Source organism: Callithrix jacchus, chromosome 15 (genome assembly GCF_049354715.1).
Source record: "Callithrix jacchus isolate 240 chromosome 15, calJac240_pri, whole genome shotgun sequence".
NCBI classification, from domain to species: Eukaryota; Metazoa; Chordata; class Mammalia; order Primates; family Cebidae; genus Callithrix; species Callithrix jacchus.
The window spans coordinates 31,131,598-31,158,392 of record NC_133516.1 but is presented as its reverse complement, the minus strand read 5'-3'; the positions used below and the strand labels follow the sequence as shown (position 1 = coordinate 31,158,392).

General features: G+C 49.3%; 1 protein-coding gene and 1 non-coding gene across 4 annotated transcripts in view; one reads left to right on the top strand and one right to left on the bottom strand.

Annotated features, from left to right (window-relative positions):
- The first annotated feature begins 5,870 nt into the window (after window positions 1–5,870).
- The window catches only part of SHISA5 (shisa family member 5), a 38,925-nt gene continuing 18,000 nt past the window's right edge, over window positions 5,871–26,795 (top strand). Inside the window, exons 1-2 of one of the 3 annotated variants that reach the window (XM_002758310.6) lie at window positions 5,871–6,030; window positions 9,296–9,452. In XM_002758310.6, coding sequence (XP_002758356.3) covers window positions 5,961–6,030; window positions 9,296–9,452 — 227 coding nt within the window. In that variant the 5' untranslated portion in view covers window positions 5,871–5,960. Of the gene's footprint in view, window positions 6,031–9,295; window positions 9,453–25,737; window positions 25,770–26,795 lie in introns of those variants that run through there. The other 2 variants (XM_078350756.1, XM_017964887.4) reach the window with 2 other exon arrangements.
- LOC118148202 (small nucleolar RNA U13) lies at window positions 12,215–12,316 on the bottom strand. The gene has a single exon (XR_004734978.1). It is a non-coding gene; the product is annotated as a small nucleolar RNA U13 (small nucleolar RNA).

Below are 26,795 nucleotides of genomic sequence, written 5' to 3'. Positions count from 1 at the left end.
ATCACGCCACTGCTCTCCAGCCTGGGTGAAAGAGTAAGACTTCATCTGAAAAAAAAAAAAAAAAGTAATGCCCATTGGATAGTGATGTTGACAGCAGGACAGTTGCATCTCTGAGTCTGGAGTGGGAGTCCTGGTTTGCAGGTAGGAGACAGCATCACTAGTGCATAGATGATATATATTCAGACCATTTTACTGGGTGGGCTCTCCAAGGGGAATACAAATGCAGAAGAAATGAGTCCTAAGGACCAAGCCCTGGGCACCTCACCTGAGAGGAGGCAGCACCAGCAAAGCAGCTTGAGGGCTGGTGCAGTGGCTCACGCCTGTAATCCCAGCACTTTGGGAGGCTGAGATTGGCAGATCACTTGAGGACAGGAGTTTGAGACCAGCCTGACCAACATGGTAAAACCCAGTCTCTGCTGAAAATACCAAAGTTAGCTGGGTATGGTGGCTCATGCCTGTAGTCCCAGCTACTCAGGAGGCTGAGGCAGGAGAATCGCTTGAACCTGGGAGGTGGAGGTTGCAGTGAGCTGATTGTACCACTGCTTTCCAGCCTGGGTGACAGAGCAAGACTCCATCTCAAAAAAAAAAAAAAAAAAAAAAAATGCAGCTTGAGCCAGGTGTGGTGGCTCATGCCTATATCCTAGCACTTTGGGAGGCCCAGGCGGGTGGATCACGAGGTCAAGAGATGGAGACCATCCTGGTCAACATGGTGAAACCCCGTCTCTACGAAAAACACAAAAATTAGCTGGGCATGGTGGTGCACGCTTGTAGTCCCAGCTACTCGGGAGGCTGAGGCAGGAGAATTGCTTGAACCCAGAAGGCGGAGGTTGCGGTGAGCCAAGATTGTGCCATTGCACTCCAGTCTGGGTAGCAACAGCGAAACTCCGTCTCAAAAAAAAAAAAAAAAAAAATGCAGCTTGAGAAGCAGCAGTGTGAAGAGTGTGTGATGGAAGAGGCTGTGCCCCACCCTGTCACTGAAGCTGGAGGGTTAGGGAAGGTAGACAGAGAACTGACCACTGGATGTAGACATGCACGTGGGGTCCAGTTTCCCAGGGGCATGCTTTGTCTTGATCAGTGCCTGACTTTCATAGGAAAGACTGAGTGAGTGTGGTCAACAATGAAAGGAAGAAAGGTTAGGTGCAGTGGCACACGCCTATAGTCCCAGTACTTTGGGAGGCCAAGGCGAGTGGATCGCCTGAGGTCAAGAGTTTGGGACCAGCCTGGCCAACGTGGTGAAAATCCATCTCTACTAAAAATGTGAAAATTAGCTGGATGTGGTGGTTCATGCCTGGAATCCCAGCTACTCAGAAGGCTGAGGCAGGAGAGTCGCTTGAACCTGGAGGCGGAGATTGCAGTGAGCTGAGATCACACCATTGCACTCCACCCTGGGTGGCAGAGGGAGACTCCATCTCAAAAAAAAAAAAAGGAAAGAAAAAAAAAAAAAGACTGAACGGGGCTGTGATTCAACCAGCACTTTAATCTGGAACACACAGAATCAGCCCTTGGGTTTGATATTGGGCCATCTCAGCCCCATGGCTGCAAGAGGCTCATTTTAGAAGAGTTGAAAACGTTTCCAGTTTGTGCCTTGATACAAGTGGCTAACAGCTTGACCTCCTCATGCCATTCTCCTTCTTTAAGCTGTTTGGTGCCATTAGAAGCAACTACCTGACACTTCACTGAATTTCTAAGGCCATTTGTGCTATTGAAGACCTTGTCTTCCATGAGCTCATCATCTGACTGGCCTGCTTTGGTGTCTTTTTTTCTGATACCAAACTGTCTGGGGTTTTCTACACCAACAATCATTTGCTCATTCTGACACCAACTGATGCCCAGCAATTCAATTCACATACCAATTCCTGGAGTTAGCACGAACCCCATGGGTTAAGGGCTTATTCCCACAAGACTATCCTACTTCAGGTGCCAGTCGAAAGTCCCAGGGGGCCTGGTTGCCATGGCTCATACCTGTAATCCCAGCACTTTGGGAGCCCCAGATAGGAGGATCATTTGAGCCTAGGAGTCCAAGACCAGCCTGGTCAGCCTGGGTGCATTGATTCATGCCGGTAATCCCACCACTTTGGGAGGCCTAGGCAGGTGGATCTCTTGAGCCCAGAAGTTCGAGTCCAGTTTAGGCAACAGAACAAAACCCGATTTCTACAAAAAATTACAAAAACAGGTGCTGGATGAAGAGGAATAGCAAGGGTCCTTGAGCAAGCGTTCTACTGCAGAACTCACCAATCCAGGCCTTGCAGTCAGTTCTGGGGCTGGGCTGATGGTCTCATCCTCACCTGGTCACTCTCACTCTGGGCTTTCCAAGCATCAGTGGCTGTTGCTTTGCCCCACCAGCCCCATGCAGAGTTCTCACCTACAAACTGTACCCAAGATCCCAGAAGAAAACAGTCATTCCTATCAAGCTGGGTATTTGAGGAGAGTTTAATAAAAGTGCTGTTGCACTTTGGGAGGCTGAGGCAGGTGGATCACTTGAGCCCAGGAGTTGGAGACCAGCCTGGGCAGCATGGCAAAACCCCACCTCTACAAAAAATGCAAAAATTAGCTTAGCATGGCCAGGCGCACTGGCTCACGGTTATAATCCCAGCATTTTGGGAGGCTGAGGCGAGCAGATAACAAGGTCAGGAGATAGAGACCCCCCTGGCCAAGATGGTGAAACCCCATCTCTACTAAAATACAAAAATTAGCAGGAGCAGTGACAGGTGCCTGTAATCCCAGCTACTCGGGAGGCTGAGGCAGGAGAATCGCTTCAGTCTGGGAGGCAGAGGTTGCAGTGAGCTGAGATCGCACCACTGCATTCCAGCTTGGGTGACAAAGCAAGACTCCATCTCAAAAAAAAAAAAAAAAAAATAGCTGAGCGTGGTGGTGAGCACCTGTATTCCCAGCTACTCCAAAGGCTGAGGTGGGAGGATCACCTGAGCCTGGGAAAACTGAGGCTGCAGTGAGCCATGACCATACTCCAGCCTGGGTGACAGAGTGAGACCTTGTCTCAAAAAACAAACAAAAAAACAACAACAACATGCTGTTTACAGAGCTGTAGGTAGGTTTGGGGAGCCACCCAGCCTCGGTACATCATCTGGGCCAAGTTTGGTTTCTGCCTTGGAGAGGCTGCTTTCCCTAGGCAACATGTATTTCCAAGCTTTGCAGGCCTGACCCACAGAAAATGCCTGACACATGGGCACATGCCTGTGAGATGCACGATTGCGATCTCCAAGCCCCTTAGATGATCCCAGCCCCCACTCTCTCCTGCCCATGCACAGCCCTGGGCAGGGACTGAAGCACCCACTAAGCTCAACCAGGAGCTGTGGGCAGGTAAGGGGGTGTGGGAGAGTCATAGACAAAAAAGGCAGGGAGGAAGAGGCCAGGTGAGAGGCCCCTAAAGGATCTGGGGGTCGGGGCAGCAGAGTAGAGAGGCCAAAGGTAGGCAATGGCAATGGATGGTGGGAAAGAACAATTTTTTTTTCTTTTTTGAGAGGCAGTCTTGCTTTGTCGCCATGTGGAGTGCACTGGCGGGATCTCAGCTCACTGCAACCCCTGCCTCCTGGGTTCAAGCAATTCTCCTGCCTCAGTCTCCCAAGTACCTGGGATTACAGACATATGCCACCATGCCCAGCTAATTTTGTATTTTTATTAGAGACAGGGTTTCTCCATTTTGGTCAGACTGGTCTCGAACTCCCAAACTCAGGTGATCCACCTGCTTTGTCCTTCCAAAATGCTGGGATTACAGGCATGACCCACCATGCCCTGCCTTTTTTTTCTTATTTTGAGACAGGGTCTTGCTCTGTTGCCCAAACTGGAGTGCAGTGACAGAATCATAACTCACTGCATCCTTCATCTCCTGGGCCCAAATGATTCTCCCACCTCAGCCTTCCAAGCAGCTGAGACCACAGGGGTGTGCCACCACACTCAGCTAATTTTAAATTTTTCTGTAGACGCCGGGCAAGGTGGCTCATGCCTGTAATCCCAGCACTTTGGTAGGCCAAGGAGGGCAGATCACGAGGTCAAGAGATGGAGATGATCCTGGCCAACATGGTGAAACCCCGTCTCTACTAAAAATACAAAAATCAGCTGGGGTTGGTGGTATGCACCTGTAGTCCCAGCTACTTGGGAGGCTGAGGCAGGAGAATCTCTTGAACCTAGGAGGTGGAGGTTGCAGTGAGCTGAGATTGCTCCACTGCACTCCAGCCTGGGCAACAGAGTGAGACTCCGTCTAAAAAAAAAAAATTCTGTAGAGATGGGGTCTCCTTATGTTGCCCAGGCTTAGGGCAACTCTTAGGAGCTTGGCTGGGGGCAGGAACTGGAAAACCAAGGGACAGGAAACCAAGCTTGTGGATGGTGCAAGCTTACGGAGGTAGAGGGCCAGGCACCCAGGGCATGGAACACAAGATGGCTCTAGAGCTGGACATGAGGGGTGTGCAGGGGCCATTCTGCAGAAGGGGGACCTGGGCTGTACCCAGCTTTGGAGAGTGGAGCTCAGGAGGCAGAGGTGAGATAATAAGGCTGGGCTGGCCAGGCACAGTGGCTCAAGCCTGTAATCCCAGCACTTTGGGAGGCCGAGGCGGGTGGATCACAAGGTCGAGAGATCAAGACCATCCTGGTCAATGTGGTGAAACCCCGTCTCTATTAAAAATACAAAAAATTAGCTGGGCATGGTGGCGCTTGCCTGTAATCCCAGCTACTCAGGAGACTGAGCCAGGAGAATTGCCTGAACCCAGGAGGCGGAGGTTTCGGTGAGCCATGATCGCGCCATTGCACTCCAGCCTGGGTAACAAGAGGGAAACTCCGTCTCAAAAAAAAAAAAAAGAAAAAAAGTAAGGCTGGGCTGCCAGGGAGGATATGACTCCAATCAATCCTTCACTAAGACTCTCCCAGAGTTCACCCTGCCTGGGGACAGTCATATCCCTGCCACCCACATGTGTAGGAGCACGGTGTGTCTTAAGCCCTTCTTGGCCAGGAGGTGATGGGGGTGTATTGGAGAACCAGGCCTTCCTCTCCCTGTTCTAACACCCTAACTTGGGAAATTCCTGGGAACATCACAGATTGTCCCCTTGGGTTTTTCTTTGTCCACAGTGATGCCTCCGCCTTTAGGTGAGAAATACATGGTGTCACACAGGGTGCACACCTGGCTTGGGTGCCCCGTTAGTGTGACGTTTCATGTTTTCTGTCTGGAGTGCAATGTTCTAATTGTGCCAGGTGCAGAGTAGGGGTGGGTCATGAACTCGGCATAAAAGGAAGAATGACCCAACTTCCCTGGTTCTGCCTGGACCCTTGCCCCGCAGTGAGGGGGCGTTGGCAGCCCAGGAACCCTGTGCAGGAAGTCGACCTGGCTGTGCCCTGGGAGCTGTCAGTTTCTAGCTCAGTCCTGGCCCACTACGCCAGTGCTGAGCCTGCATCTCACAGGCATGTGCCCATGTGTGCAGGGTTGGGGCTGGGGATCACCTTGGGATGAGGATGTCAAGATGGGGGCAAGAGATCGCGTGAACTCTGATCTGGGGGCTGGGCTCACAGAGGGGACCGGCAGGGCATTTGTGGAGTGTCTACTTAGTGCGAAGGTCTGCGCTGGGCCTGTCCCCGCACCGCCTCCCCTAGTCCTCAGGTAGCCCCTCGGGCGAGTGTGGATCCCCCGGGATCACGCTGGGAGGGATCCACACTCCCAATAGTGGGCCAGGACTGAGCTAGAAACTGACAGCTCCCAGGGCACAGCCAGGTCGACTTCCCGCACAGGGTTCCTGGGCTGCTACCCTGCCCCTCCCCTCCATCCTCCCCCTCCCCTCCATCCTCCCCCTCCCCTTCCTCCCCCCTCCTCCACCTCTGCCCTCCGCCCCCTCCCGGGCTGGAGTTCCAGGAACCGGCCTTGCCAGGGCGGGGCGAGGGAGAGGAGCGGCTGCGCGGGTCGCTGAGGCCGTGGCTGCACAGCGCCCGGCGCTCGCGTCCGTCTGTCAGTCCGCCCTGACATGGCCGCGCGGGCCCCAGCACCGCGGATCCTGTTGCTGTTGCTGCCGCTGCTACTGCAGCCTCCGGGTGGTGAGCCTGGGGGTGGGGGGCGGCCCGTTCTGCCCTGGGACCCGACAGACACCTCCCGGCGCTGCCGCTCCAGCCAGCCGGGCAGCACCAGCCCTGCCGTCCCCCCCACCGATCCCTAATTGCCCCGAGGCGGTCGGCGAACGCCCCACGACTACGGACCTCTCCTCCTCCCCAGTACCCTTTTTGCCTGAACAACCCTGCCCCGACCCCAGGCACCTGCCACCCTTGTCTGTCCTGGAACCGTGGGGAGGAGTCTGCCCTCCCGCCCCTGTCGCTGGGGATGGGGTCCCCAGAGGCTGCGGTAGGATTCCCCCTGCTTGTCTTTTGTCTGGCCGACGGCTGCAGGGCGGCCTGGCCCCTCCATCAGAGGCCTTTCCTCTGCCTCTGTTTCATGTCTGAGAGCTCTCACCGCTGCCTCCATGGGCCCTTGTGTTTCTGGAGAGCCCGGTGCTGAGGCTGGCCTCCGGGGTAGACACATCACTGTGTGTGTTGGTTGCAGATCGGTGATTCACAGCCTCTGGAAGGCTGGCTGGGGACCCTTTGGGGGTAGGAACTGGAACAACCCCCTTCCCACCCTTAGGAGTGGGTGGCTTCCTGGAGTGGAAGGCTTTATTTCCTGAGTGCTGGGATGAATCCAGAGGACCTGGGCTAGAGAACCGAGAAAGCGGAGACCTGTGCCCAGAACCCACCCACTCCTGGAGTGAGCCTGTAGGAGGGTCACTGATTCAGTGAGGTCTGGGGGTCAGAGAGCATTTGTGCCGTGAACTCGGCCTAAAGAGCCTCGTTGCTGTGTCTTCAGCCCTAGCTCAGTGGCTCGGGCTGGGCTGTGAAGACCCCGCTGCATGTGGGTTCACTTGAGCCGCACCTATGCTACCAGCTTTCAGGTGGGCAGCTGGCCAAGCTGGGCTCATCAGCGGTTCAGTCCTCTCCTCCATGGCTTTGCCCAGAGCAGGGTTCTGCCTGGAGCTGCCAAGAAGTGCAGTTCACCCCCACTCCCCACTAGAGTTTCCTCTTCCTGAGGAGGTCACTCGGTGTGTGTGTCTCTGGGCTTCACTCCACTCACAGCTTCAGGGTACGTGGTGCCCTGATCAGGCCTGGACACCAGATGCTGCACATGGCCAGGTGCCTGGCCTGGCTGGGTCTCCAGAAGCCGCGTGCTATGCCAGACTGTTTGCAGGCGGATGTCGTTATGCCTCAGTGCTATCCTCAGACCTGTGCCCTGCCTACTTCGGGCTTGTGGGCCTTTTTGGACTAGATGTCTCTTTGGAGTCTTCCCTGAAAAATCCCATACTGTTCCTTCCTGCTAGTGGGCACTAGGTCTCTGCTAATGTAGCCTAAGGATACATGGGAACATTTGACTGTAGCATCTTCCTGGAGTTTTGTAAACCTTGTCATCCAAAACCCTGGGTTGTATTCCACATTTGTTGTCAGCTATGTCCCCTCAGCACAATCTCGTACATTGAGACCTGTAAGGATGTCATTGGATCCCAACTCTGTGCTGAGAGCTTTGTGATGGCTCCAGAGCTCCAGGTGGTGCCACTGCCCGGGAGCCCTGTTGCTTAGGCTGGTCTCAAAACTCCTGGAAGGCACAAACATTTCCTGGACACCTGCTGTAGGCCCAGCGCAGGGCCAAGTGCTTTATGAACACTTGTATGGTGGTTGTGACAATTTCTGACCAGGAGCTAGCCTGTTATCATGGTCGCGGGGTGGTCTGTGAGAGCCAGGCCTCTGCAGTTGTGGTGCCCAGCAGTGGCTCAGGCTGCTGTGGCTGAGTGATGAGAAGGAATGAGGATTAAGAACAGCACAGTTGGGCCGGGCGCGGTGGCTCACGCCTATAATCCCAGCACTTTGGGAGGCCGAGGTGGGTGGATCATGAGATCAAGAGATCGAGACCATCCTGGTCAACAAGGTGAAACCCCGTCTCTACTAAAAATACAAAAATTAGCTGGGCATGGTGGTGCACACCTGTAGTTCCAGCTACTCGGGAGGCTGAGGCAGGAGAATTGCTTGAACCCAGAAGGCGGAGGTTGCAGTGAGCCGAGATCGTGCCATTGCACTCCAGTCTGGGTAACAACAGCGAAACTCCATCTCAAAAAAAAAAAAAAGAACCGCACAGTCTGGTTGGGTGTGGTGGCTCATGCCTGTAATCCCAGCACTTTGGGAGGCCGAGGCGGGCAGATCACCTGAAGTCAGGAGTTTGAGACCAGCCTGACCAACCTGGCGAAACCCCATCTCTACTAAAAAATGCAAAAGCTTAGCTGGGTGTCCAGGAGAGCATCCTGTAATCCCAGCTACTCGGGAAGCTGATGCAGGAGAATCTGTTGAATCCAGAAGGCAGAGAGGTTGCAGTGAGCTGAGATCATGCCACTGTAAACCAGCCTGGGCAACAGAGTGAGACCCGTCTAAAAAAAGGAAAAAAAAAAAAGAAATGGACAGTTCAGTGTCCAACCCCTGCAGGTGTTCAGCTATGTGACTTCTCATCTGGGCAGTTTCTGGAGGAGGCAGCCTGGAATAGGGCCTTGAAGGATGAGTAGAGTTGAAAGGCAGGATGGGTGTGGTGGCTCACGCCTATAATCCCAGCACTTTGGGAGGCTGAGGCAGGTGGATCATGAGGCGTTCAAGACCAGCCTGGCCAAGATGGTGAAGCCCTATCTCTACTAAAACTACAAAAATTAGCCAGGCATGGTGGCAGGCATTGTAATCTCAGCTACTTGGAGGCTGAGGCAGGAGAATTGCTTGAACCTGGGTGGCAGAGGTTGCAGTGAGCCGAGATCCTGTCACTGCACTCCAGCTTGTGCGACAGAATGAGACTGTCTCAAAAAAAAAAGGCAGGAGATGGGAAACAGGCAAGAATGTAAGCAGAGTGTGGACAGGTTGGAGAGCTGGAGTGATCTTCAGGGCCCTTTACAGTCTAGACCCTGCTTGCAAACTCGGGCCTTTATCCAGAAGCAGAGAATTAGGGAGGTCTGAGAGCCGCGTGTGGCCCCATCAGACTCACGAGAAAGTTCACCCTCCTATAGGAGGCTGGTGCACTGGCGACGGAGAGAGGGAGCCCAGTTAGGGCATCTCTAACTGTGTGGCCCATGGGAGAGGGTAGGGCTGAGGGGAAGCAGCGGCCAGGGTCGGAAGGTGGCCTGTGGCTAAGGTAGCTCAGGGATGGCACAGCATGCGAGTGTGTGGTCTGGTGGCTGTGCCGGTGAGGGGCTGTGTGGGCTGGGGCCTGGCCCTGTGGGCACAGGTGAACAGGTGTGTTTCTCCTCTGCAGCGTATGGTGAGGTGTGTACAGCTTCCCGTGGACTCAGTCTCTTCCCTGAGTCCTGTCCAGATTTCTGCTGTGGTACCTGTCATGACCGATACTGCTGCTCTGATGTGCTGAAGAAATTTGTGTGGACCGAGGAAAGGTGTGCTGTGCCTGAGGCCAGGTGGGTGCCCCAGTGGGTCGAAGGGTGGGTGGCTGGAGCCTGTGCCCTGCAGGAGAGTATGTGGAAGAGAAACGGCTCTGCCCCTCTGGCCTCTCAGCCCACTCCAGGCAGTGGCCAGAGCATTGGACCAGAGGGTTTAGGGAGCCCCTGTTAAGGGCTGCTCAGTCTGCTGTTCATCTCCCCGCTACCCTGGCTTGCTGAGCCTTGGTCTAAGCAGGTTTCTTAGGGATCTTTGGCCTCAGCTGGTCCTGTGGTTCACACCTGGGTGTGTACCTGTCAAGATGTCTTCAGGGTGAGTACCTACAACCTCCACCTTCTGGGTTCAAGTGATTCTGCCTCAGCCTTCCAAGTAGCTGTGATTACAGGTGCCCACCACCACATCTAGCTAATTTCTTGTATTTGTAGTAGAGATGGGGTTTCACTATGTTGGCCAGGCTGGTCTCAAACTCCTGACATCGTGATCCACCTGCCTCGGCCTCCCAAAGTGCTGGGACTACAGGCATGAGCCACCATGCCCGGCCACATATTTATTTTTGTGAGATGGAATCTCACCGTGTTGCTTAGGCTGGTGTCAGACTCCTGGGCTTGAGCCGTCTTCCTCCCTTAGCCTCCTGAGTAGCTGGGACTATAGGTGTGCACCACCGTGCCTGGCCTATGTATTTAATGAGATGGCTTATGACCATCTCATTCCCTTCCCACCCCACAGGCAACCAGTCTGCTATGTATAAGGAGCAACCTTTTTATCATTTGTGTTCTTGCAAAGTCAGCGTAGTGTAAGACCTATCCACGTTGCTGTGGCACATCTGGCCCTTGCCCACCACTGCTGTGTCCCTCTGCAGAGTGTGAGTCCACAGTGGTTGCCATGATAGATTGCTTCAGTGGGCCTCCTGGTATACCTCCTTTTATGGAGCTGTGTAAGAATTTTCTTGGAAACACATCTGGTCGTGGAGTTGCCATGTCATGGAGAGGCACACAGCCACTAAGGACTTCCAGGTGCTCTTGGCGGTGGAGCACAGCTGCACACCTGCCAGTCATGCCTGAGGTTCCTGACAGGTCATCTTTTACCCTTTCACTTCACCTTTTGGCATTTTTATATTTTACAAATGCTTTCTTAAAAAAACCTATTGTGGTCTATTTATTTATTTTGAGACCCAGGCTGGAGTGCAATAGCTCGATCTCGGCTCACTGCAATCTCCACCTCCTTGGTTCAAGCTATTTCTCTGCCTCAGCTTCCCGAGTAGTGAGGAACACAGGTGCACACCACCACACCTGGACCTATTCCATTTAAATTTAATGTAAGGGCGAGGTGGGTGCCATGGCTCATGCCTGTAATTCCACCTCTTTGGGAAGCTGAAGTAGGAGGATCACTTGAACCCAGCAGGTTGAGGCTGCAGTGAGCTGTGATTGGTGCCACTGTATTCCAGCCTGGGCAACAGAGCGAGACCTCATCTCAAAAATAAATAAATTAATGTAATGTAGTTATTGATATTCTGGGGTTATGTTTGCATCTTTTGTGCTACTTGTCTCTCCCACACTTTCCTTTTTTTATTTCCTGTACTGTTTTGGTTCTATTCCATATTTTTCTTCGACTATTACTTCTTGTTTTCTATTCTGTTTTTTATTTTAAATTTTTTATTTTGTCTTATTTTGTTTTTTATGTTTTTGAGATGGAGTCTCGCTCTGTCTCAGAGGCTGGAGTGCAGTGGCGTGATTTCAACTCCCTACAACCTCTGTCTCCCAGGTTCAAGTGATTGTCCTATCTCAGCCTCCTGAGTAGCTGGGATTACAGGCATGTGCCACCACGCCTGGCTAATTTTGTATTTTTAGTAGAAACAGGATTTCTCCATATTGGTCAGGTTGGTCTCAAACTCCTGACCTCAGGTGATCCTTCTACCTCAGGCTCCCAAAGTGCTGGGATTATAGGCATGAACCACCATTCCCAGCCTATTTTAATTTTTTCTGGAGTCTCCCTCTGTCTTCCAGGCTGGAGTGCAGTGGCGTGCAACCTCCACCTCTGAGGTTCAAGCAATTCTCTTGCCTCAGGTTCCTGACTAGCTGGGACTAAAGGCATACGCCCCCATGCCCGACTAATTTTTTGTATTTTAGTAGAGACTGGGTTACACAGTGTTGCCCAGGCTGGTCTCGAACTACTGAGCTCAGGCACTCCACCTGTCTTGGCCTCCCAAAGTGCTAGGATTACAGGCGTGAGCCACTGTGCCTAGCTGAGATGATTGCATGATTTAAAAATTTTTATTCTGTTACTATGATAAATTGCATTACTCTGCAAAACAGTATTTTATGTGAGTATAGAGCGTAGGTTGATGGTTATTTTTTCTTACCATTTAGAAGCTTCCATTCTATTGTCTCGCAGTTTCCATGATTTCTGTTGAGACATAAGCTCAACAGCTAGTGTCCCTCATTGAAAAGAAATCTCTCTTCTTTTTTTTTTTTTTTTGGAGACAGGGTCTTACTCTGTTGCCAGCCTGGAGGGCAGTGCTGCAGTCACTGCTCACTGCAGCCTTGACCTCCTGGGCTGAAGCATATCCTCCTACCTCAGCCTTCCAAGTAGTTGGGATTACAGGTGCCTGCCACCATGCCTGACTAATTTTTGTTTATTTTTTTGTAGACATGGGGGTCTTCCTATGTTGCTCAGGCTGGTCTTGAACTCCTGGGCTCAAGTGATCCTCCTACCTCAGCCTCCCAAAGTGCTGAGATTACAGGTGCACCTGGCTGAAATCTCTTTAAAAAAAATTTTTTTTTCTGGTCAGATGGGTAATATGCCGAATCATAACAAGATTCAAGGTGGCACATCTCATACAAGCATGTGAACGCCCAATCATCATGCTCACGAACTACAAAAGGATCTCTCTCTCTTTTTTTTAATCCTCTGATTGCTTTTTTTTGGACGAAGTCTTGCACTGTTGCCTGGGCTGGAGTGTAGTGGCGTGATCTCAGCTCACTGCAACCTCTGCCTCCCGGGTTCAGGTAATTCTCCTGTCTTAGCCTCTCGGATAGCTGGAATTACAGGCACGTGCCACCATACCCCGCTAATTTTTTTGTATGTTTAGTAGAGACAGGGTTTCACTATTTTGGTCAGACTGGTCTCAAACTCCTGACCTTGTGATCTGCCCGCCTTGGCCTCCCAAAGTGCTGGGAGTACAGGCATGAGCCACCTTGCCCAGCCTGATTGCTTTTTTTTTTTTGAGATGGAGTTTCGCTCTTGTTACCCAGGCTGGAGTGCAATGGCACAATCTCGACTCACCGCAACCTCCGCCTCCTGGGTTCAAGCAATTCTCCTGCTTCAGCCTCTCGAGTAGCTGGGACTACAGGTGCAAACCACCATGCCCAGCTAATTTTTGTATTTTTAGTAGAGATGGGGTTTCACCATGTTGACCAGGATGGTCTCGATCTCTTGACCTTGTGATCCACCCGCCTCAGCCTCCCAAAGTGCTGGGATTATAGGTGTGAGCCACCGAGCCCGGCCTGATTGCTTTTTAAGTTTTTTTTTTTTTTGGCCTAGCACGGTAGCTCATGCCCATAGTTCCAGCACTTTGAGAGGCCAAGGCAGGCAGATCACATGAGGTCAGGAGTTTGAGACCAGCTTGACCAACATGGTGAAACCCCGTCTCTACTAAATACAAAAATTTAGCCAGGTATGGTGGTGCATGCCGGTAATTCCAGCTGCTTGGGAGGCCGAGGCAGGAGAATCACTTGAATCTGGGAGGTGGAGGTTGTGATTAGCTGAAATTGCACCATTGCACTCCAGCCTAGGCAACAAGAGCGGAACTTCATCACACATACAAAAAAGATTATTTTTCTTGTCTTTGCTGTTATTCAGTTCACTGCTGTATGTAGATATGTATTTTTTTTTTTATGCTGCTAAGGATTTGTTAAGTTTCTTACACTTTTTGGGGGGGAGCTTTTTTTTCCTTTTTGTGGAGAATGGGGTCTTGCTATATTGCCCAGGCAGGTCTCTAACTCCTGGGCTCAAGCTGTCCTCCCACCTCTGCCTCCCTAAGAGCTGGGATTACAGGCGTTGAGCTACTGCTCTGGCCAGGATTTAAGTTTCTTGAATCTGTGGTTTTGTGTCTCATCAGTCTAGGAAAATTCTCTGCCATTAATTTTTCTTTTCTCTTTTGAGTTTAAATTTAACTCTGCCCAGGCTGGAATGCAGTGGCAGAATCATGGCTCAAACAAACCTCCTGCCTCAGCATGCTAGGTGGCTAGGTCTACAGGTGTGTGCCACCATGCCCTGCTATTTTTTATGTGTTATTCTTGGTACAGATGGGTTCTTGCTATGTTGCCCAGGCTGGTCTTGAACTCCTGGCCTCAAGTGAACCTCCAGCCTTGGCCTCCCACAGTGCTAGAATTATATCTGGTATTCCTTTTTTTTTCTTGAGACAGAGTCTTGCTCTGCCACCCAGGCTAGAGTGCAGTGGCATGATCTTGACTCACTGCAACCTCTGCCTCCTGGGTTTAAGCTATTCTCCTGAGTAGCTGGGATTACAAGCATGTGTAACTGTGCCTGGCTAATTTTTTTTTTTTTTCCTGAGATGGGGTCTCACTCTGTCGCCCAGGCTGGAGTGCAGTGGCATGATCTTGGCTCACTGTAACCTCTGCCTCCCAGGCTCAAGTGATTCTCCTGCCTCAGCCTCCCGAGTAACTGGGATTATAGGTGCATGCCACCATGGCTAGCTAATTTTTGTATTTTTAGTAGAGATGAGGTTTCACCATGTTGGCAAGGCTGGTCTCAAACTCCCGACCTCATGATCCACCTGCCTCAGCCTCCCAAAGTGCTGGGATTACAGGTGTGAGCCACTGTGCCCAGCTAATTTTTGTATTTTTAGTAGAGACGAGGTTTCACCTTGTTGGCCAGGTTGGTCTCAAACTCCTGACCCCAAGTGATCCACCTGCCTCCACCTCCCAAAGTGCTGAGATTACAGGTATGAGCCACTGTGCCTGGCTGTTAATCTGCTGTTAAACCCATCCACTGAGATTGTTTTATATGCCATTAATTGTGAAATATAATTCACAGAAAAGTGCACAAAATAAACATACAATTCAGTGATTTATCAAGAAGCAACTGTTCACAAGAAGCAGTTGCTTCTTGATAAATCACTGAATTGTACTATAGACACATGCCACCACTCACAACGATATGCATTTATTTTAAGTATGTTCCTAGTAAAAGATGTAAGAATCAAGTTTCGTTTTTTAATACGGATATCCAGTTGACCAAGCACTATTTATTGAGAAATCCTTTTTTTCTATCTCTTTGAAGTTTCAATTTTGTTATAGATTGAGTGTTCACATGAGCATGGATATGTCTGTAGGTGCTATTCTGTTGCACTTGTCTGTTTTTCTGTCTGTGAGCTAACAGCAGCCTCATAATTACTGTAGCTTTATAATAAAGCTTGATATTCTCCAATATTGTCTTGACTATTTTTGTCTCTGGTATTTCCATATTAGAATCAGCTTGTCAATAAAACTAACTTGGACTGCACTGAGTCTGTAGAACATTTCTGTGGAATTGACATTTTACTATATTGAGTTTTCCAATCCATTAACATGGTATATCTGCTCATGTATTTAGTTTTCTTTCCTTCTTTCTCAATTTTGTATTATATATATGTTTCTATTCAAAGTCTTTCATTTTTTCCTTTGTATATTTTTATGGTATTATAAATAGTATAGTTTAAAATTTTTATTTTCTAATTGTTTATTGATACATAAATGTGGAAAAACTGGCTGGGTGCAGTGGCTCACACCTGTAATCCCAATACTTTGCGAGGCTGAGGCAGGCAGATCACTTGAGGTCAGGAGTTTGAGACCAGGCTGGCCAACATAGTGGAACCCCGTCTCTCCTAAAAAATACAAAAATTAGCCAGGCATGGTGGTGTGTGCCTGTAGTCTCACCCACTTGGGAGGCTGAGGCACCAGAATGGCTTGAACCTGGGAGGTGGAGGTTGCAGTGAGTTGAGATTGCACCACTGCACTCCAGCCTGGGCAACAGAGAGAGACTCCATCTCAAAAAAAAAAAAAAAGTAGAAAAACAAACTCAGAGCACTTTTTTTATTCTCTCACACCACAACAATCAACACAAAATTTCTGTGACCAAATGTGTGGGAGTTTCTCCCCATACACTGACAAAGCAATCAGTGGTTTTTTTTTTTTGAACCACTGCACTCCAGCCTGGGCAACAGAGTGAGACTCTCTTTCACTTAAAAAAAAAAAAATGTGGCCGGGCGTGGTGGCTCACGCCTATAATCCCAGCACTTTGGGAGGCTGAGGCAGGTGGATCACGAGGTCAAGAGATGGAGACCATCCTGGTCAACAAGGTGAAACCCCGTCTCCACTAAAAATACAAAAATTAGCTGGGCATGGTGGTGCACGCCTGTAGTCCCAGCTACTCAGGAGGCTGAGGCAGGAGAATTGCTTGAACCCAGGAGGTGGAGGTTGTGGTGAGCCGAGATCGTGCCATTGCACTCCAGCCTGGGAAACAATAGCGAAACTCCGTCTCAAAAAAAGAAAAAAAAATGTGTTGTTAAAGGAACGTATTTCTTCTGGGTATGCATCTAGGAGTGGAGTTACTAAGTTATTGTGTGCATGTGTTCGGTTTAGGCAGATAACCTTCCAAACAGCTTTCCAACATGGTATAAATGTGCCATTTATACTCCCTCCAGCCATATATGAGGGTTCTAGTTTGCTCTACATCCTCTTTGAAACTTGGTATTGTAAATCTTTTTTAAAATATTGAGATACAGGCTGGGTGCAGTGGCTCACACCTGTAATCCCAGCACTTTGGGACACTGAGGCAGGAGAATCATTTGAGCCCAGGAATTGGAGGCTAGCCTGGGCAACATAGTAAGACCCAGTCTCTAAAAAGGGAGGGAAAAAGAGAGATAATTACATACAGTAGAAAGCACAGATCTTTAATGTTTCAGTTCAATGAGGTTTTGTTTTTGGTTTTTTTTTTTGAGACAGTTTAACTCTTTCACCAGGTGCCAGGCTGGAGTGCAGTGGCGGGATCTTGGCTCACTGCAACCTCCACCTCCCAGCTTCAAGTACTTCCCTGCCTCAGCCTCCCAAGTTGCTGAGACTACAGGTGCGTGCCCCAGGCCCAGCTAATTTTTGTATTTTAGTAGAGACAGGGTTTCACTATGTTGGCCAGGATGGTTTCGATCTCTTAACATCGTGATTTACCCGCCTTGGCCTCCCAAAGTGCTGGGATTACAGGTGTGAGCCACTGTGCCTGGCCTCAGTTCAATGAATTTTAACCTGTGTATACATTTCATGTATACAACATGCTAGTCCAGATATAAATCATTGTCATTATGGAAGAAAGTATGGATATTCCCCCAAAAATTAGAAGTAGAGCTACCATGTGCATATGATCCAGCCATCCTAGCACTGGGTACATATTCAAAGGATGTAGAATCCATACCTTGAAGAGATACCTGCTCTCCCTTGTGCATTGCAGCATTATTCATAATAGCCAAAGTATGCAATCAACCTACCTGTCCATCAATGGATGGACAGAGAAAATGTATATGTACACAATGAAATACTACTATTCAGCCTTAAAGGAAGGAAATCCCGTCATTTATCATGACATGGACATACCTAGAGGACATTATATTAAGTGAAATAAGGCACAAAAAGACAAAGCACCATCTCACTTATATTCAGAGTGTCAAAGTCAAGCTCATAGAAACGGAGAATAAAATGGTGATTACCAGAGACCAGGAGATGGGAGGATTAGGGAGATGTTGGTCAAAGAACACAAAATTTCAGTTAGGAATAAGTTCAAGAGATCTATCGTACATCGTAATGGTGTCTATAGTTTATAATATGTTGTATACTTGAAAATTGCTAAGGAGGGCCGGGCGCTGTGGCTCACGCCTGTAATCCTAGCACTTTGGGAGGCCAAGGTGGGTGGATCAAGTGAGGTCAGGAGTTCAAGATCAGCCTGGCCATCGTGGTGAAACCCCATCTTAAAAAAAAAAAAAAAGAAAGAAAGAAAATTGCTAAGGAAGTAGATTTTTTTTTTTTTTTTAAGACAGGGTTTCACTATGTTGGTCAGGCTGGTCTTAAACTCGTGACCTCAGGTGAGCTGCCTGCCTTGGCCTCCAAAGTGCTTGGATTACAGGCGTGAGCCACCACGCCCAGCCAGGAAGTAGATTTTGAGTGTTCTCACTAAAAAAGATAAGTATGTGAAGTAATACATATGCTAATTACCTCAATTTAGCCATTCAATGTATAAATATTTAAAACATCATTTTTGTGCACCATAAATATATATAATTTTTGTCAGTTAAAATAGAAATTGGCTGAGTGCCGTGGCTCACCCCTGTAATCCCAGCACTTTGGGAGGCTGAGGTGAGTGGATCACCTGAGGTCGGGAGTTTGAGACCAGCCTGGCCAACAGTGAAATGCTGTCTCTACTAAAAAATACAAAAATTAGCCAGGCACAGTGGCACGTGCCTGTAGTCCCAGCTACTCGGGAGGCTGAGACAGGGAGAATCTCTTGAACCTGGGAAGCAGAGGTTTCAGTGAGCTGAGATCACGCCACTGCACTCCAGCCTAGGCAATAGAGTGAGACTCCATCTCAGAAACAAAAAACAAACAAAGCAATAGATCAAGCCATTTCCGTTTCCAAGGAATTTTTTTGTTTTTTTTTTGAAACAGAGTCTCACTCTGTCGCTTAGGCTAGAGTGCAGTAGTGCAATCTCGGCTCACTGCAACTTCTGCCTCTTTGCGTTCAAACGATTCTCCTGCTTCAGCCTCCTGAGTAGCTAGGAATACGGGCGTTTGCCACCAGGCCCAGCTAATTTTTGTGTTTTTAGTAGAGGTAGGGTTTCACCATGTTGATTAGGCTGGTCTCTTAACTCCTGACCTCATGATCCACCCACCTCGGCCTCCCAAAGTGCTGGGATTACAGGCATGAGCCACCATGCCTGGCCAATTTTTTGTATTTTTAGTAGAGATGGCTTTGGCCAGGATGGTCTCAATCTCCTGACCTCATGATCTGCCCGCCTTGACCTCACAAAGTTTTGGGATTACAGGTGTGAGCCACTGTGCCTGCTCTGGAATTTTTTTTTTTTCTGAGACAGGGTCTCACTCTGTCACCCAGGGTGGAGTACAGTGGCACAGTCTCAGCTCACTGCAGCCTCAACCTCCTGGGCTCAACCAACCCTCCAACCTTAGCCTCCCGAGCAGCTGGGGACTGCAGGCATGTGCCACGGTGTTTGGCTAAATTTTGTTCATTTGTTGTAGAGAAGGGGTCTTACTATGTTGCTCAGGCTGGTCCTGACCTCCTGGGCTCAAGTGATCTGCCCACCTTGGCTTCCCAAACTGCTAGTATTACAGGCGTAAGCCACTGCACCCAGCCAAAAGTTTTAATTTTAGCAATTTTGGTGGTTGTGTGTTTTGTTTTTTTTTTTGAGACGGAATTTCACTCTTGTTGCCCAGGCTGGAGTGCAATGGTGTGATCTCGGCTCACTGCAACCTCTGCCTCCTAGGTTCAAGCAATTCTGCCTCAGCCTCCCAAGTAGCTAGGATTACAGGCATATGCCACCACACCTGGCTAATTTTGTATTTTTAGTAGAGATAGGGTTTTCACCATGTTGGTCAGGCTGGTCTTGAACTCCTGAACTCAGGTGATCTGCACGCCTTGGCCTCCCAAAATGCTGGGATTACAAGGCATGAGCTACTGCACCTGGCCGATCTCAGTACATTTTATGGCCCAGCATATCCTTAGTGAAACTTGAGGAAAGTTTCATGTGTATTTTAGTCCATTCAGACTGCTTTTAGGAAATACTATAGATTGTGTGGCTTAAACAATAAACATTTCTCTCAATCCTAGAGGCAGAAGGTTTAAGACCAGGGCGCTGGCATGATCTTGATGAGGGCCCTCTTCTTGGTTATGTCCTCACGTGGCCTTTCCCTGGTTGCGGAGGCTAAAGCAACTCCATTTTGGATGTTAATCTGCCCATGTTGACTTCTGATTAACCCCAGTTCTGGGAATGCCTCTAATGCCTTTCACATAATTACCATAAATCCTGCCCTTAGACAAATTCCCCATGGTTCGTAAGCCCAGAATCTGGGGTTAATAAGTCCCTATTAAATGTTTCTGAGAAACTGGATTTGTCAGCCTCTTTCTTTAGCTTCTCAGCTTCTTCGGCCTTTGGGCAAAGGTTTATACAGACCTGCTCACCTCCCAACATGGGAGCATGCATGCAGAGAGAGATGGAATTTCTCTTCCTCTTTTCATAAGGACGTTAATCCCATCCTGGCAGCTCCACCCTCGTGATCTCATCTAAACCTAATTACTTCTTTTTTTTGAGATGGAGTCTTGCTCTGCCTCAGGCTAGAGTGGAGTGGCACGATCTCAGCAACCTCTGCCCCCCACCCCAGCAGTCTTACTTTATTCCAGCATAAACTTTAACTCTAAAATTCAGTCTTAAAATATTATCTAAATCAGATATGAATGAGACCATAGGTACATTTCATCCTGAGGCAAAATTTATTTCCAGTTGTGAAACCTGTGAAACCAGATATGTGTTTCCAACATGCAGTGGTGGGACAGGCAAAGGATAGCCATCCCTATTCCAAGAGGGAGAGAATCAGCAGGAGTATAGTCTGGGCACGATGGTGAGACCCTGGCTAAACTACAAAAAATAGCCAGGCATGATGGTGCCTGTCTGTGGTCCCAGCTATTGGGGAGGCTGAGGTGGGAATATTGCTTGAGCTCGGGGTGCAGAGGTTACAGTGAGCTGAGATCGTGCTGCTCCACTCCAGCCTGGGACAGAGCGAGACTCTATCTCAAAAAAAAAAGTAGGAAGTGATAGGTGCTGTCGACAAAAAAAAAGTCGAACTCTGTAAAATATTTGAAGAGATTTATTCTGAGCCAAATATGAGTGACCATGACCCGTGACAGCCCTCAGGAGGTCCTGAGAACATGTGCCCAAGATGCTCGGGGCACAACTTGGTTTGGTTTTTGTTGAGACGGAGTCTTGAACTGTTGTCTGGGCTGGAGTGCAGCGGTGGAATCTCGGCTCACTGCAACCTCCACCTCCCAGGTTGAAGCAATTCTCCTGCTTCAGTCTCCCCAGTAGCTGGGATTACAGGCACCTGCCACCACACTTGGCTAATTTGTTGTATTTTTAGTAGAGACGAGGTTTCACTATGTTGACCAGACTGGTCTTGAACTCCTGACTTGGTGATCCTCCTGCCTTGGCCTCACATTATACATTTTAGAGAGACATAAGATATCTATCAAATACATTTTGCATTGGTTTGGTCCAGAAAGGTGGGACAAATCAAAGTGGGGAGCTTCCAGCCTGTGGGTGAATTTAAACATTTTTGGTTTGACAATTGGTTGAGTCTGTCTAAAGACAAAATTGATTGATAGAAAGGGAATGTTCAGATTAAGGTAAAGATTGCGGAGACCAAAGTTCTTTTGAAGTCTTCTAATGGCTGCCCTTAGAGACAATAGATCTAAATGTTTCCCTTTGTTGTACTGGCCCGAGCATAGAAAGTCAACACCAAGACAAAAGTATGCCAAATTGCAGGGTCTTTATTGCCAGCGGCCACAGAGGACTCATGTCTCTCCTACCCGTGGCCCCGAAAAGAGGGTGACAAGACCTTTTTATGCCCTTAAACCACCTCCGGGGTGAGGGTGTGCCTGGGTTCAGGCAATTCTCCTGCCTCAGCCTCCTGAGTAGCTGGGATTACAGGCACACACCACCATGCCCAGCTAATTTTTTGTATTTTTAGTAGAGACAGGGTTTCACCATGTTGACCAGGATGGTCTCAATCTCTTGACCTCGTGATCCACCTGCCTCGGCCTCCCAAAGTGCTGGGATTACAGGCGTGAGCCACCGCGCCCGGCAAAAATAAGTTTTTTGAGGTCAAGAACAGAATAGAGAGTCGTGGAAGGGGGTATGGAAGATAGGAGGGTATGGGGTTTGGTACAACCAGGTAGATGGGAAGTATAATCTGATTGATGAGGTGGAGGTCTTGGACTGGTCTGTAGAATTTGTCTGGTTTTTTAGACAGCTAGGATAGAGGAAGAAATTTGGGCTTTGGAAGGGGATATGTGATACCCCTTTGAGTATAGGTGCTGAAGAAGCAGGAGGGTGAATTAAAAGGCCATGTTGCAATAGATGGGTGATAACACGCTTTTGGCCTTTTAAATCCTGTTGTGGGATAGGGTACTGGTGCTGGGAAGGCTAAGGGTATTTAGGTTTTAAGGGGATGATGAGGGGTGAGTGACTTGTAGCAACGGATGGGGAGGTGGTGTTCCACACCCTATGGTTGAGGTAGGAGGACATAAGGGGAGCTACTGAGAGAGGTACAGGTTTGGGGAGGAGAGCAGCAATGAGGTGTGGCTGTAGCCCAGGAATAATAGTCAAGCAGGCAGACAATTTTGCTAGGATATCTTGGCCTAACAGGGGAACTGGACAAGTGGGGATGATTGGGAAAGGAGTGCTGGCCTGATTGACACCAGACCTGAGGAGTTTGAGAGGGCTGGGGGCCTTGCCGTCAATTCCCACCACAGTTATGGGGGCCAATGAAGCAGGTCCTTGAAAAGAAGGCTGTGTGGGGTGGGTGCCTCCATGCTGATTAAGAAGGGGATGGACTTCCCCTCCACAGTAAGAGTTACGCGAATCTCTGCATTGGTCCATGATGGTCCAGGGGCTTCCGAGGTGTTCTGGCAGTGTCAGTCTTCAGCAGCCAAGCCGAGGAGATCTGACAAGGATTCCATCTGGGAGCTTTGGGTTGGAGCTCCAGGAGCCCTGGGACCAGCGACGTGAGTCAGGCAGTGCGACTTCCAGTGAGGTTCCCCACAGAGAGGACACAGCTTAGAGGGGGCCTTGGGCTATGAGTATTCGTTAGCCCAAAGTCCAAGCATTTTGCATTTGAAGCAGGATGGAGCCCCAGGCTGCGGGCACTCCCAGGCCCAGTGGCCAGTTTTCTGGCATCTGAAGCTAGGCTTTGGGGGAGAGGTCCTGAAGAGAAGCCTGGATACTGTGGATTTGGTGGTTGGAAACTTCTGTGAGCTGGGGTCTGTCTTACAGGAGAGACAAGCATTTGTAATTCTGAAATACGCTGCCACATGGCAGCCTCTTCTCGGTTATTTACCACCTTAAAGGTGAGGTTGATTAAATCCTGTTGTGGGGTTTGAGGGCCTGAGTCTAGTTTTTGAAGTTTTTTCCTAATAGCGGGGTCAGATTGGGTAATGAAATGCATATTAAGAATAAGGCCACCCTCTGGCCCCTCTGGGTCTAGCACTATGAAGTGTCTGAGAATATCTGTTAGGTGGGCCATGAATTGGGAAGGATTTTCCTTTTCTTTCTTTTTTTTTAAAATAAAGATGGGGTTTCACCATGCTGGCCAGGCTGGTCTTGAACTCCTGACCTCAGGTGATCCACTTGGCCTCCCAAAGTGCTAGGATTACAGGCGTGAGCCACCGCGCCTGGCTGGGAAGGATTTTCATGTTTGCCCTGGGTAGTTTCTTTAAGTTTGTCATAATCAACGGTTTTGTAAGCTGCTTGCTTAAGTCCCTCAACTAAGCAAGAGACCATATAGTCACGCTTGCCGATGTCAGGTGAGCCCACCTGGTATTGCCATTGGGGTTCTTCCCTAGGTACTGCCCTTATGCTTTCTTGGAGGGCTGGCTCGTGGTGTCTACCGGTGTCAGCAGAAGACTGAGCCAGAGTATAAACCCCATTTCGTCCATCTGGAAGAAGAGTAGAGGTTAGAATGACGTATAAGTCATTCCAGGTTAAATTGTAGGACTGAGTTAGATATTGGAACTCTTGGATATATTTGGTGGGATCTGATGAAAAGGATTCTAAGCTCTGACTAATTGGGACAGATGGGACAGAGAAAAAGGAACATGTGCCCTGACTACGCCCTCAGCTCCAGCCACCTCTCTAAGGGGAAACTGTTGGGTGGGGGAGGGAGAGCTAGTTTTAGGACTGAATTGTGTACCAGGGCAAGTGTGGGATGAAGTGACAGAAGACGTATAAGAGGGAGGGGATGGGGCGGTAGGGAGATTAGAGTCTGGTTCAGCCTGATGAGGGACAGCCTGAGGGGGAAGGGAAAGGTCGGAAGGGTTCACTGAGAGTGAAGGATCTGCATTGGCAGTAGGGACGGGGGCACGGGTGGGAGGGGCAGAATGAGAATTTGAGAGGGGTCACATTGGGAGCAGAGGCTGGGAACAGAGCGGACTGTGGAAAATGCCTGGACATAGGGAACTTCAGACCTTTTACCCATTTTACGGCAAAAGCTGTCTAGATCCTGCAGGATAGAAGATTGAAGGTACCGTTTTTTGGCCATTTAGAGCTATCATCCAGTTTATATTGTGGTCACGCAGTATTGCAAAAGAAAATAAGACGCTGGGGTTTTATGTCAGGTGACAGCTGGAGAGGTCTGAGGTGTTTTAGAATGCAAGCTAAGGGTGAGGAGGGAGGAATGGAGGGCGGGACGTTCCCCATAGTTTAAGAAGAGCCTCGCAGACAATGAAAGTGAAAGCGTGATCAAGCAGCTTAGCAGGCGTCCCAGATTAAACCTTGGTCTGAACCTGGGGTGAATCAGTTGAAAGGGGTGTCCCCCGTGTTGATCCATCACCTATGAGTGTGAGTCAGTGACCAGAGCAGACGTCTCCATGATGATCAGTCACCAAGGGAAGACTGTGTGCTATAGCTGGCCTAGAGTTAGAGCCTGAACAACACCATTTCATACAAGACAAAGCTGTTTTTCAGAAACAAGTTGTAACGGCTGCCCCATTCTCCTCACAATAACTGCTGGCCTTGGCTTCTGTAAATAAAACTGCTAGCTTGCTCTGCAAAATGCCCACTATGTACAGCTGCTTACCTTTTCTTATCGGTAACTGCCCGAATTGCTGGCCTTTGCCTACCGGTAATGACCAGAATAAGCAGCCCAAACTAATTCCATCCTGGCCCCTGTGACTTGTAATAAGTAACTAAGATTTGTGGATTCCATCACTGCCCAGACAATATGCAAACTAACACTTATCTTGACTTCTGTAAACCACTTAGGTAACAATCGAAGTGACAAGTCCCTAGCCTTTGGAATGTCCGGAGACCTGCACTCTCCTCTCTGCCTGGGAAGTGATTTACAGAATCCCCTGGCCCTCAGAATGTCTGAATCCCTTCACCCCCACCCCCCCGCCCCACACCCTCACCCTGGAGGTGGTTTACAGGCATAAAAGGGTCTTGTCACCCTCCTTTCAGGGCCACGGGTTGGAGAGACGTGAGTTCTCCATGGTCGCCAGCAATAAAGACCCTGCAATTTGGCATACTTTTGTCTTGGTGCTAATTTTATACTCGATCAAATACTTCAACTGTCTTCCTAGTTCTGTGACTTGTTATTCTCGTCCAACTGTACTGAATATTAAGCGCATCTAATAAAGAGATCTTCCAAACAGGCTTTGTGTGAGAAACAGCTGTTTATTCACCTGGGTACGGGTGGGCTGAGGCCGAAAAGGGCGTCAGCAGAGGACGGTGGGATAGGAGTTGGTTTTCTAGGTTGGGGCAAATATATATTTTTTTAATTTTAAAATTTAAAAATAAAGACGGGGTTTCACCATGTTGGTCAGGCTGGATTTGAACTCCCGACCTCAGGTGAGCCGCCCACCTTGACCTCCAAAGTGCTTGGATTACAGGCGTGGGCCATCACGCCCGGCCTAGGGGCAAATATTTTTGGGAGGGGGCAGGGGTGTTATGTAGTAAGATCAGTTACAGTAGTGGGGGTAGGGGCAAGACGTACACATTACCATAAGTTCAGTTACCATGGTGGGTGGGGTAAGGCATAAGATTAGTTAAGATGGTATGGTGGGGCAGAGGGATATTCACAAAACAAGCACAGTTAAAATGGCAGGGTGGGGTGAGGAGTGTTCATATTATAATAACAGTTAAGATGGCAGGGTGGGGTGAGGAGCTTAATGTCGGCGGGGAAGCTCTGCTGGGCCATCAGGGATAATAGGGAAAGCAGGCGGGGGTGGTGGTGGTGGTGATCAGCCGAGGCAGGCAGGACTTCAGACTTTTTGGGTCTGGGCTTGCACACGGAGGCCTGACAAGACCTATGTAGGATTTTTTCCGGTCATGAACCTCACGGAAAGCCCTGTCTTTCTTGTCTCCGTTGAATGGGAGAGGAAAATGAAACTGAAGGCAGAAGGAGGTTGACAGGCAGCGAGAAGGGCTAAAGAAGAGAGTTGAGGCAAGCCGCTTACCTGATCTGAGGATGGTGTGTGGGTGTGGCGGCTGGTCTGATGAGCCTAGGTCATAGGTAGGTCTCTTCACGGAGGGAGCACAAGGAGAACAGGGATGGCGGTTTGGTCTCCCTTAGGAGTTCCCTGGGTTTCTGGCACCAAATGTTAAAATGCACTCTTTTAATTAAGAGACCCCCCAAACAGGCTTTGTGTGAGTAACTTGGCGGATTATTCACCCGGGTGCAGGTGGACTGAGGCCGAAAAGGGCGTCGGTGAAGTGGGGTGGGATAGGAGTTGGTTTTATAGGTTTGGGGTGAACAGTGGCAAGTTACAGAAGTTATAATCGGTTGGGAGTCAGGAGGTTGGGCCAGGATCAGTTACAAAGTCCAATGGCCTTGTCAGTTGAGGCCGGAATAAGAAACAATAGAATGTCTCAGGTTAGTTAGGCCCCCCAGGGGTTGATGGTTCTTCCTTCCAGCTACTTCAGGTTTTCTAACTCTGGAAGGCCCTCCAGAGGTGTCTGTGCTGTTCATGAGGGTTGCCATGTTGTCCAAGGTGCAGTCAGGCCTTAAAATTACTATGTAATACTGATGGGATTGCCCTATGTTGCCCAGGCTGGTCTTGAACTGCTGGGCTCAAGGTATGCTTCTGCCTTGGCCTCTCAGAATGCTGGGATTATAGCCGTGAGCTGCCACACTTGGCTGCCTGTGGGTTTTTCTTTCTTTTTTTTTTTTTTTGAGACTGAGTCTTGTCTCTGACACCCAGGCTGGAATGCAGTGGCTCCATCTTGGCTCACTGCAACCTCTGCCTCCTGGGTTCAATTAGTTCTCCTGTTTCAGCCTCCCAAGTAGCTGGGATTACAGGCATGTGCCTCCATGCCTGGCTAATTTATTTTTTATTTTTTTAATTTTTAGTAGAGACAGGGTTTCACCATGTTGGCCAGGCTGATCTCAAACTCCTAACCTCAGGTGATCCACCCGCCTTGGCCTCCCAGAGTGCTGGGATTACTGGTGTGAGCTGCCACACGTAACCACCTGTGAGTTTTTCTCTCGTCAGTTGTTTCTATTCGTACTATCTAGTCTCCTAGTGTTCGTAAAAATTTT